Source organism: Malus sylvestris, chromosome 15, assembly GCF_916048215.2.
Source record: "Malus sylvestris chromosome 15, drMalSylv7.2, whole genome shotgun sequence".
Lineage (NCBI taxonomy): Eukaryota > Viridiplantae > Streptophyta > Magnoliopsida > Rosales > Rosaceae > Malus > Malus sylvestris.
This window is the reverse complement of record NC_062274.1, coordinates 45,321,419-45,333,718: the sequence shown is the minus strand read 5'-3', so window position 1 is coordinate 45,333,718 and position 12,300 is coordinate 45,321,419. Positions and strand designations below refer to the sequence as shown.

At 37.4% G+C, this 12,300-nt stretch overlaps 1 protein-coding gene across 1 annotated transcript; it reads right to left on the bottom strand.

Annotated features, from left to right (window-relative positions):
• Window positions 1–4,895: 4,895 nt before the first annotated feature.
• LOC126602128 (14-3-3-like protein) lies at window positions 4,896–6,673 on the bottom strand. Its single transcript, XM_050268955.1, has 4 exons — window positions 6,060–6,673; window positions 5,555–5,677; window positions 5,337–5,453; window positions 4,896–5,238 (listed from the first exon to the last, which is right to left on the bottom strand). The coding sequence occupies exons 1-4, from the start codon at window positions 6,546–6,548 to the stop codon at window positions 5,176–5,178; spliced, it is 792 nt and encodes a 263-aa protein (XP_050124912.1). The 5' UTR covers window positions 6,549–6,673; the 3' UTR covers window positions 4,896–5,175.
• Between the last annotated feature and the right edge of the window lie 5,627 nt (window positions 6,674–12,300).

Here is a 12,300-nt window from a genome sequence, read left to right as displayed (position 1 = left end):
TTTTGATGGATACAATACAAGTACACTTTTGAATTTTGATGACGCGCGTGCATATGTTTATAGAATGCTCCACAATATTTTTAAAATCTATTAACTAGAATATTTTTTTCGGTTTGGAGAAAGATTTATTATATTAGCACGCCACAAATTGTTGAATAAACTCCATATACTTAATATATCTCACATTTACTTTTTCAATTAAAAATTATCTTAATACACACCACTTCCTTCCCCATAATACCCTCACACCCCACATTCTTAATATACACCTTATATTTTCTACACATACCTCACATTTCTCAAATCTTATAACACTCATTTTTTATTTTGCCGAATGATTTCAAACTATCTGAATGTTAGTTTGCCGAAGGATTTCAAATTGAATGTTTTCAAAAAATGTTTAGGTTCATCTGAACATTTTTCAATAACAATAATAATGATTTCAAAGCTTTTGAAACACCGATTTCGTGTTCCATTCATCAAAAATTATTTTTCTCAATCAACATGTTTGTAGTTTCATTACATAGGGTTTTATTCAACAATGGAGAATGGGAGTGGATTTGATAGTTGAAATAGATAAATAATACGTTAAAAGTGATTTGGAGTGTATTTATAAAAATTTTATTATTTTTTAAACCTAATAAGGTCAAAATTGTCATTACATAGTAAAGTAAATTAGTCATTAATATTAAATTTTAATATGGGATGCATTTAACATTTTGTGGGGTACTAATATAAAAAGCCTTGGAGAAATTGGCATGTATAAACAAATTCCTCTATTGTATCTCCAAATCATGAATCATGATGAACTTAAGATGGGATTAAGTCATGGATTAGTGATGTGGCAACAAACTTTCTTGTTTATTTTCAATTTCTAATGTCATGATTCATGATTGGATGGACATTAAGTTAGGCATCAATTATGATTCACGAGACAAATAAATTCTCGGCAAAAATTCAGCCGCAATAAAGAAATATGAGAATGAAAGGAGGCATTTGGGAATCATAAGAAATTGTGTTTGTCTCATGAAAAATGGGCCAGCGCACAATGTTGTACGGATCCTTGATTTCCTCGTACATACATACGTGTCATATTGTGACAAGTTTTTTGGTGTGTTTCTAACGAGTTATTATTATGAGAATTTTAACGAAAAGCACCTGGTACTGTTCACTTTAACGAAAAATCACATTTTTACACTAAAAAATCAATCTTGGTATTATTCACTTTACCCTTTATTTTTTCCTTATCATTAAAACTCAAAGTTTTCAAACCTTTTTCATTAGTTTTCCTTATTATATATACATGTCATATTGTGATTTTGAAGCAGTGATGAACCAACAATATCAAAGTGTGTATACTTGAGCCACTATTAATTTCAACAAACAATATTACCTATATTAAACGGATGAAAGAGTAAGCTAAGAACAAACAATATTACCTATATTAAACGGATGAAAGAGTAAGCTAAGTCTTACAATGAACTAGCAATAATGTGGTTCAATTTCGTTTATGGTGAGAATCGAACCTAAGACCTCTTATTTACAAATGAAAAGAAATATCACTAGACAGTAGTACTAAGTGGCACTATTAATTAACTAGTAGGAACACATTGTATACCCTTTCTTGGTTGGCTGGAAAATCATGCGACACCGCACAATACCGTATGTATCACTTATTCCCTCGGACATACATACATCACGTAAGACCTACTCCAACTCTTGGAGTAAAACTCAAATTTTAGGTTCTAAATTTACTCCAACTTGCTCCAACCCTTAGACCATCTCCAATGGTGACTTATAACCTAAAATTTCTCCTCCGCCCCCCCCCCCCACCCAAAAAAAAATCCACTCCAACCCATGATCCAAAATTAACCTAAAACCTAAAAATCATTTGAGGGTCAAATACCGGCCTAGTTTTAGGCCACAAAGCAAAATGGGCCCCACCAACCGAGACTGAAACCGAGGCTGTGAAGCCCAGTTCCCTTTCCCTACTCGCCTACGCGCTGCACGCGCTAGGCATTTTCAGAAAAGCAACAGCCCCACGTGGAGGTGTTCCCCCGCCTGTCAATGCAATAAGTAGCCCAACGGCTACGTTTAAATGAGCCATTGGTTAATCCAACGGTCCAGGTTCAATTTTTTTTTTAGTTTTATATTTATGTATTTATTGAATCCAATGGCTTAGATCGAATATAATCAAATTTAACGGTAAAAAAAAATCTAACGGTCCAAATTTAAATCCAACGGCTAGAATAATTTAAAAAATTATTTAACTTAAAATTCAACCAAAAACTCTATAAATACCTATGTATTTGTTCAAACATCCACACAAAACTCACTTTTCAAGATGGCAAAAGAGCATCTTAGAGGTCATAATTGGACATTTGAAGAAGATATTGCTTTATGTTTGGCATGAATTTTTGTTAGCGAAGATGGTGCTGTCGGCACCAATCAAAATAGAAAGGTTTTGTGGGGTAAAATCGTTGATAAGTTCCATGAAAACTCCAACGCCGATCAAAGGGAAGTTGATGGTGTTTATGATCGGTGGAAGATTATCAAGACTATCAACCAAGTCCATCACCAAGTCAAGATGGTAGAAATCATTATTAAGTTTATGTAGTCTTTGAGTTTTCAATTGTATTAAGTTTATGTGGTTTATTAATTGTCTTTTTTTTTTTTTAAGTTTTATGTGGTTTATCATGATTTTCATGTATTGATTTAGTGAATTTTCAAAATTTATCGGAATTTAAATATGTTTAGGTTAAAATGTTCATAAAATTAATTTATGATAGTCTACATAATTTTAAAAAAAAATAGCCTTGATTCATTTTTTGATAATTTGGGGCTAAAATTTTAGGTCAGAAGAGTTGGAGTAGAAAAGCTATTTCTGGGCTAAAACCTAAATTTTATGGACTAAATATATGTCACCATTGGAGATGGTCTTAGGGAAAATATGAGTTTTATCCCAAAACTCATTTATAAGACAAATTTAGCCTAGGATTCCCCCTGGGTTAGTGAGGTTGACCCACCATATATGTGCATTTTTTTTAGTTTTATATTTATAAATTCATTAAATTCAATGGCTAAGATCTAATGTGATCAAATCCAACAGTAAAAAAAAGATATACATGTTCAAATTTAAATCCAACTTAAACTAATTAAAAACAATTATTTTATATTTTTCATATTCTTTTATAGTGTTCTATGAGTTTTATGGTGTCGGTTTAGGATAGTCAACGTAATTTTTTTTTTAAAGTGACTTTAAGTAAAAAATTGTTTTAAATTCATTCTTTAATAATATCAGACTAAAATTTAACCCATAAGGATTGGAGAAGAAAAACTGTTTCTGGATTAAAATCTACATTTTTTAGATTTTAACCCTAAGGTTGAAGATGGTCTAATAGAAACAAGCCAACTTGAAGCACAATGGCTGACAGCAACTCGTTTTTCCCTTTTGCAAGTTGAGCTTGATAGGGTCTATAGAGTGACGAATGACTAGAGATTAAATAAGTTCTCCTAATCTCAACTTTAAATCGTAAGGCCATCTCCAATCGAAGGGTTTAGAGGGCCATAGGGCTGAAAATAACCCGAAAATCGTCTCCAACTGAGGGCTAGGCCAGAGAGCTCGTGGGCTCCACGGAATTTGAAAGGGCCAAAGGGCTGACCACAAGCAGCCAACTAGCCAGCCCGGGCTGGACCAGAGGGCTGAGTATTCCTGTCGGTTATAACCGACAAGAATGCGTAAACAAAAATTTGAATCCAACGGCTAGCTAACTAGCCGTTGTATTCAATTTTTTTTAAAATCTTAAAAATTCAATTTTTTTTCCCTATAAATACCTACACCATTCATTAAATTTAAGTTCTAATTTTTTTGGTTTTTTGGGCCAGTTACCGTTGAGTTTTAAAATATAAGTTGTAGTTTTTAAATTTAAGTTGTTGGATTTGAATTTAAGTTGTTGTAGTTTTTAAATTTAAATAATAAATTATGTTTGGTTCTATGGTCCTTTGGCTTTAGGTTGAAGAATGTTTTTTGTGACAGAGCTAAAATAAGCCCTATGACCCTCGGTTGGAGACAAAGGCAAATATGACCATTTATTGTTCATTAAAATATTAATATTTTGAAGGACCAGAGGGCTAAAACAAACCCTCAGACCAGACATCAGTTGGAGATGGCCTAAGATACGTATCAATTACGATAAGATTAATAAACATATCCATGATCTTATACGATTAATTCAATTGATTGTATTTTTTTTTTTTGAACAAACAATATTATTTACATTAAAATTATTACCAACACATAAGATAAAGCTTTAAAACCCTTCCAAACCATCTCCAACCACATACTGATATGATATCATACTGATATGATATGTCTTTAACTCGCAGGTAAAACTGGAATTTTAAAATTGGATAAAAATTTAGGTTCGTCTACATTTAAAAAAAAATCGTCCTTCAACTGCACATTTTTTAGAGCACCGATAACAAATCTCTTCGTTTCTAGTAATTTAGGTCTCATTTCACTTCCGGTCCGTTTGCCATTAACAAGAGAATGATAGGGTCGTGTGTCACTTAACCACTCATGCCTTAAATTACTCTCTGTAGTAAAAGTAAACTACATGAGTTAAATCATGAAAATTAAAACCATGTGGACTAAAATGCAACTTGACACAAACCACAGGGATCAAAATCATTAATTGGCCTAACTTTATAGGAACCTTAAAATTTGTGGATAGTACCGAAAGGTATCGATGAATGTGTTGTATCCAATCAAACAGGAAAAAGGGGAAAAATCCCTTCACAATCATGTACTCACATGCACCTTTTATAAAAGTTATATAAAAGTTGATCAAGACCAGTCTCCATGAAGAACTAACTACAAATCATAACCCAGAAAATGGCGATAAAAAGTATAATTATGTGGGATATTAATCAAACAAGACCGGATATTCAAGCCAGATATTTCAAATTCCAATTCGAAAACACAGAATCCAGAAAAACAAACTAATTAAAACGAAGAAAATAAATAAAGAAAACGAAAAGACCGGGTTTGTCAACCATAGAAATCGAAAGACAAGAATGCCTAGAATCAAGGACTCGAACTAGCCAGGATTTACCTTCTCCTATCAAAAACATATAGAGGAGAAGCTCAACCCTCATTTCTAGTCATGGATGTTGTCACTGTTTTGGTTCCTCGGTGGGCTTGGGCGCTGCTTCTTTAATCTCATCAGCCCCATCGTCCTGAAACAAAAGCATGTACAATTTGAAATGAGTATTTGTAATTACAAACAAGAACAGGTAGATAGAAGGGAGAGGATCAACATGATCCCTATGAATACCTGCATGTCAGAGGTCCACAGGGTGAGGTTATCACGGAGAAGTTGCATTATCAAAGTGCTGTCCTTGTATGACTCCTCTCCGAGAGTGTCCAACTCTGCGATCGCCTCATCAAAAGCCTGGTGGAAGTTGCGGAATCAAATGCAAAGTTAAAAAAAATGTATAAGTTTCTAAATCTTTAGCGTATTCAACATGGTGGTATAGTCAAAAGCCAATTCACCTGTTTGGCGAGACTGCAGGCGCGGTCAGGAGAGTTCAGAATCTCATAGTAAAACACAGAGAAGTTGAGAGCCAACCCCAGGCGGATTGGATGCGTTGGCGCCAGTTCGGCATTGGCAATGTCCTAAAAACACAAAGCATCCAATTTACAATCAAAGCAATAACCAATACATCACTTATAATCGAAGGTACAAGCATTGAATCCATATTTGTATGCACTCAATTCAATCTATTTGTTCATCGTAACTAACCAGAATGTCTACCAATCCAATCCATTAAAGATGTTGCATACAAAATGATCAGTTGAGATTAATACACAATTTGGTATTTACAAAAACAATTAGATAAATCTGCACGAAATTCGATCTATTCGTTCCATCTGAACTAACCATATGTTTAATTTTATGACAAGATTATGCATAAGATTGAAAGAGCGTGAAATTAATTATATTCGAAAATGAAACCCTAACTCAAAAAAATTGGGAAAAGCTAAGCCAATTTGATACCTGAGCGGCCTTGTAGGCGGAGAGGGTGCTTTCGGCGGCCTCCTTGCGCTCAGCGCCGGTCTTGAACTCGGCAAGATAACGGTGGTAATCGCCCTTCATCTTGAGATAAAAGACCTTGGAGTCGCCGGCGCAGGCGGAGGGGATGAGCCTGGAGTCGAGGAGCTTGAGAATGCCGTCGCAGATGTTGGAGAGCTCGGTCTCGATCTTGGATCGGTAGTCGCGGATCAAGGCGACGTGGTCGTCGTTGCCGCGGCTCTCCTCCTTCTGCTCGATGGAGGAGATGATGCGCCAGGAGGCACGGCGGGCGCCGATGACGTTCTTGTAGGCGACGGAGAGGAGGTTGCGCTCCTCGACGGTGAGCTCCTCTTTCTCGGCGGAGGCGGAGACCTTCTCGACGAACTCGACCATCTCCTCGTAGCGCTCGGCTTGCTCGGCGAGCTTGGCCATGTAGACGTTCTCTTCGCGGGGGGAGGGGGTGGTTGCCGCCATTGTTGGTTCGAGCTTCGGAGGTCGGCGAAGGATTGGATCTGGAGATCTGAGAGGGACTCTCTGATTTTTGGTTTGGGGAAGGAGAGGAGAGATTTGAGGTTTGAGGAGAAAGCGTGGGGTGTTATTTTTGGGGTAGTGGAGCGATAATTGCGTTGGGAGAAGGAGACATGTGGGCCGTTCGATTTTTTTTGTCGAAGTGGGCCGTTGGATTGGCACTGGCCTTGTTTGGCAATTGGCTGGCAACGCACGGGTTTTTTCTTTTTAATAAATATTTTTGTTAAACAATAACACGGGATTTTGATTTTTGAACTGGAAAAAAGTGCGCTTTTTAATTTTGAATGGCAGTGGGCAGAAGCTGGCTTTTGATTTCAAATATTTCCCCGAAATTCTATTTGGATTCTCTAATAAGGGAAGTCGATAATTTCTTTGGTAGGCCCTGGTCTTGATGTTTTTGGGTCCGGCCCAACAATAAAGTCTGAAATTGAAAATGGTATTACATTTTGCCTTCTCAAGTTTGGAGTGAATTACAACCTCATACAACATCTTTAAAACATTTCAATTACGTACATTTGCTTATGTTTCATTTCAATTTCACACATCCATCATAATTTTTCTTAGTTTCTCTGTTATCAGCCTATATGGACGTCATTAGTCACACAATATATGTGCCACGTGGAAAAAAAAATATATAACTCATTTTAAAAAAGTGTGGTTATATTATTTTAAAACTTTAAAACAAAAATAAAATCTGAAACCCTAGACCGCAACCCCCACCCATTCCTTCCTTCCCGTCAACATCGCACTTGTGGATGCAAATTTCTTCCTCCTTCATCTTGGACAAAATTGCACCTACAAAACAACTAACACCTTTGGTTAAGGCCAAAAGCCTCATGAGCCCACAATGAATTGGGGGGGGGGGGGTTGGCCGAAGATCCTCCAATGCCAAAGTTAGAATTTAGAGAGAAAAGTGTTTAGAGAGTTTTTTGGAGTTTTGCAAGAGTGTTGGAACTAGGATTTTAGAGAAAATGGGACCCTTTGAGCCTTGTTTAGCCTATGTTCTTTGTTAAGCCACATTATCCTTACCTAGCCTAGTATAGGACTGTCCAAACCCTTATTCTTAAATGATAGTGAAGCATGACTTAAAATGAATTCCTTTTGATCTACATTATGCAAAAAAACAAGTGTGGGGGAAGGATTGGTTGTTTTAAGCTCAATTGTACGTTTTTCATTTGAAAACAAAAGAAAAGATGAGAAAACGTGTGAAAAGAAAGAAAAGAAAGAAAAAGAGTTTGAAAAGGAGTAAGAATGAGTTCAAAAGTGTTGATTGTTGAAGAAATGATCCAAAACATTGAATCTGACCCTAAAATGTGTAAAACTTCCCTTTTTGTTCAAAATAGATTGCTGCATTCAAGAGAGACTTCTAAGTGTGATTTCATTGCTTTGCTTACTATTTCTTTAAGAACGTTTGTTATCCCTATCCTTTCTTTGTTAGCCATTACCCTTAACCCCATTATAACCCTTGACTTCCATCTTGAGTGTTATGTGTTTCAATATGTGGAGTTTGGAATTGGTATGAGAATATGATATCCTTGGTTCTTGCTTCTAAGTAGTAGCATTCCGTTCATGAGATCATATATATACATGCATTAATAATTACATAAAAGTGCTTTCTTTGCTATAACATATGTGAGTACTAGTTTTCATGTTTACATCAATCTTTTCACATATACCTAGTGTAGGGTGTGTAGTCAGAAAATCTGAGTGAAATTTGAGTGCATATCTAGTAAGGAATTGAGGGAATTCTCTAAGGCATGTTACTACATTCAAAATGTTGTTTTAATGGATTAAATGCGAGCTAGTGAATGGTGACTATGATTAAGTATGTGCTCGAGGGTAAGGATGACTAAAATATGTGTAAGTAATGATTTTTAGCATGTCATATGCATTGGAAATCCCTAAGACAATTGTTGGAAGGTCTAGGTTTTACTTTGTTTTGTTTTGTTTGTTTCGTTTTGCTCGAGGACTAGAAAAAGCTAAGTGTGGGGGAATTTGATAGAAGCATATTTATGCGACTTAGTTAGCTTGTTTCTTGGCATTTATGTTGTTAGTACGTAGTTATTTTAGTATTTTAAGCTATTTTCGTATGTTTGTAGGTCCAAAGGGTTAAAGTGGCAAAGAAGTGCATTTTGGAGCAAAATTGGGCTTGGAATTGATAGCATATGCTTGGAGCAAAAGAAATGGACGAAATTGAAGACCTGAAGATGCTAGGATTCCTAGTTGAAGAAGGATTCCTAGTTGAATAAGGATTCCTAGAAGAATGAGGATTCCTACTTGAAGTAGGAAAGTTAAGTTAAGGTTTCCTATTTTGGTTTGACCTTTCTAATCCTAAATGTCCTTAAGTTCCAGCTACAAAGGAGTTTCCAAAACATGTTAGGACACCTAATAACTTGTTCTAGAAGTCCTAAACATGCCCTAAAAGTCCATGCCGCACCTCTCTATGATTTGATCCTTCCTTGCCGCACAAAACATCTTCCCCTTTCCAATTTTATGTTCTTAAAACCACATTCCTATTTTGATCCTCCCTTTTTCCGCACATATCCCTCTTTCTTAACTATTTTCTGACCCAAAATTACATTCCCTTTTGTTTCAATTCTTGCCGCACAAGGGGAGAGGATTCTTACCTATTTTGTGCCTCAAAACACATTCCTAAATCTGTCCTACACTCTTTGCCGAATTTCCTTTCCTATTCTCTTTAATTCCTGCACATTACTTGCCTATTTTCCATTGATTTCTGACTTTTAATTATAGGGCAAAATAGCTAAGTTATTTCTTTCCCTAAAACACATCAAAACTGTGCCTTTTCCCCTATAAATACATAGTGCCGCACCTTTTAGGGCTATTCTCTCTTCTTTTCAGCCGTTCCACCCTTCACCATAATTCACCACTCATCCATTCTCACAACCCTTGTGTCGCAGCAAAGAAGGAGAAGGAGGACCCTTGGACGTGCTTGCCATTCAAGACATTGGATTGTTGGAGCGTAGGTGGCTGGCCCTTTGGGGTATTTTTGTGTGAAATTGGTGATTTAATTGGTAATTAATGGATTAATTAGGAATAAATCCATTAATTAGCCAATTAACTCAATTCATATGGAATGTTTTGAAGGTTATGAAATAATTTCCTTGTGGAAAATAAAGGATGAGGATGGATGAAATAACTTTGAATTTGTTACCTATTTTGGGCACCTTTGACTTGATTGAGGGATGATTGTCCATTGCTCGCGCGTAGGAATCCCGATGTGCCTTGAGGGTAAGTTTGTCTTTTTTACCCAAAAATCCATATGTTGCCTCTTTATTATTTTTGGCTCCACAAATGCCCCTACACCTGTTGGGCTGTTCGCAGGAAATGGCAACAGGTGTAGAGATCTTCTTGCTCGAGGAAACATAAGATTGTTTCCTATTTTGATGTTAATTCCCTCTTTAATTGGAAATTAGATCATTCTAGGGAAGGGAAATAAATTTTTCTCAAAACCTATTTAAGTTCACCTTAAGTGGGTTATTAAATCAACTTTGGAGAGCAATTTATTCTACCCTACAAGAGAGAGAGAGAGAGAGCTTAGAGGATATTTGTTCCCCATCCTCTAGCAATCTTCTACATCTTGCTCGTGCAAAGAACTGTCTTTCGTTGTTTTCTTCGTCTTCTTTGCACTGCACCGAAGTAAGAAAATTTTAATTTTCCTTGTCTTTTTCTTAGAGAAAGGTGGGCTGCTCCCAAGAGAGAAGGTAAAAAAGATCGTGGTGGATGCATTGGTTAGTCTGAACGCTGTTGTGGAGCCTATTATGAATGAAGGTGGAAAGAAGAGATCTTCCCCTCCTGCTCAAAAGATGTTGGTTGAGAAAACTAAAGACTTCCTCCACTGCTTGTGAGGGTCCACCTGCTGCCGAGAGTCATGTGATTGACATGACTTCTTCCAATGGGAAGAAAAATAAGGCTGCTGGATCTGAGCATGTGGCACCTACCATGTCGAGAATGGCTTATATGATTATTGATAGTATTCCTCAGCGTAAAGGTTATATTATGCCCCTAGTGCCGAAGTCTGTACCAAGACATTCGTTGGGAACCAAGTCCGGTTCATCTTTGGAGATGCTTGTTATTATGAAGAGTAATAAGGTGGACTCTGCTGCTAAAGTGGCGCTAAGGCCCACTCCCTTTGCTGCTGAGACTGATTCGCCTGCTGGGAAGAAGGAGACTGCTTGCATGGGCAGCTGTGAGAAATCCACTAAGCCTGCTTATGGGAAGGTTGCTGAGATCTGTGTACTCTTGAAACCAGATCTGCTTGAAAATATGGACGTTTGTGCCAAGATTGTTGATGGCGTTTAGAAAGGTTTATTTGCCCAAATTCATTTGCGAAGCATACGACCCAATATAGAGCGACTGCGCTGCTTGCTATAATGTAGATATAGCAAGGTTGCCAAGAAGGTGGCGAAGACTATGGCAGCTGAAGCTTATTCCTCGACCGAGGAGATCAAGAGGCTAGATTCTGAGCTCGTTACTTTGAAGGGGTCTAGTATTTCTGCCCTCACTTCTTTGCAGCTTGAGACCGCTTGCTAAAATATTGTTGACTTGAAGACTAAGCTTGACGTGATCCAAGTTAAGTATGAAAGTGCAGAGAAAGAGATTGGATGTTACATACCTCAGATTCAAGATCTTAAGTTTGCAGTTTCTCAGCTTCGTTTCGCTACTTATGCAAAGGATGAAGAGTTGATTGTTGCTTATAATCAAGTGATCCAATTCAAGAGAATCATCGATAGGTTTGAACCCCAAGTGTTGGAACTTCAAGGTGTACTGAAGATCAACGAAAGTCTGAAGAATGAAGTGGATAAGCTGTAGTGCATTCGTGTTGGTTTGCTTTTAGTTTTGAGGCTTCCATTTGGTGAAGTAGTTGGAAAAGTTAGTGCCCAGGCTGGGGCAGCTGGTGGTGAAGCGCTGGATAATGCCGCTGCTAAGAGCGTTATGGCTGCTGAAGGTGTGGCGACTAAGTAGTCGTGGGATGTCCAAGCTGCTGAAGTGTAGTATTCTGGGTAGCCTTTAGGATTTTCTTTGTTTTTCCTTATAACTTTTGTTTTTCTTGAACTCATTGGGCATTTGCTTGAACTCTTCTTCATATTCACTTCTTTTGTTCATGCCTTAACCTTTAGACTTTATAGAACAGTGGCAGGCGTGCTACTTTTCTATAAGCAAACAGACTTGCGTAGCCTATGCAGCCACATATGTTGGTGTAGAACTTTGCAAAGTTGTTAGCCATAGGGTTGGCAGCCTGATGCCTTACTTAAAAAAGTAGACAAGTCCGCGTAACCACTAGGTTGTTAACCTTGGCTTTCTCTAATTTCGTAGGTTGCATAGCAAGTATCACAACACTTTAGAACTTAGTGTAAGTTGTTCTACGCTTGGCCAAGGTGAAGCTTATCGACTATGTAGCATGTCGGCAGTGGATAAAGCTTCGTATATGCATGCTAGCTTGTTTAACCTTTCACAAGAATGTGTGGTTGTATAAGTTTAGCGTGGCTTTACTGCTCGAAGGGCAAACTGTATGCAGTATTCTGGAAACCGTAGGCTACCTTAGTGCACTCGGTGGCAGCTTTAGAGTTCCAGGGCAGCCGTCTGTAGGGCGTACTGAGTAATGTACCCCTTCCGTCTCTAAGGCCTTGTTCCTCACGGATTAGGCCAAGAGACCTAAAACCCTTTAGTTAGCTAA

What these genes read in the sequence shown, in the direction of transcription:
- LOC126602128 (XM_050268955.1), bottom strand. Translation starts at nt 6,548, where the DNA reads ATGGCGGCAACCACCCCCTCCCCCCGCGAAGAGAACGTCTACATGGCC. An exon ending in CCGCCTACAAGGCCGCTCAG is followed by an intron (nt 5,678 to 6,059) that starts GTATCAAATTGG and finishes TTGTGTTTTTAG; the next exon opens with GACATTGCCAATGCCGAACT. An exon ending in CCTGCAGTCTCGCCAAACAG is followed by an intron (nt 5,454 to 5,554) that starts GTGAATTGGCTT and finishes AACTTCCACCAG; the next exon opens with GCTTTTGATGAGGCGATCGC.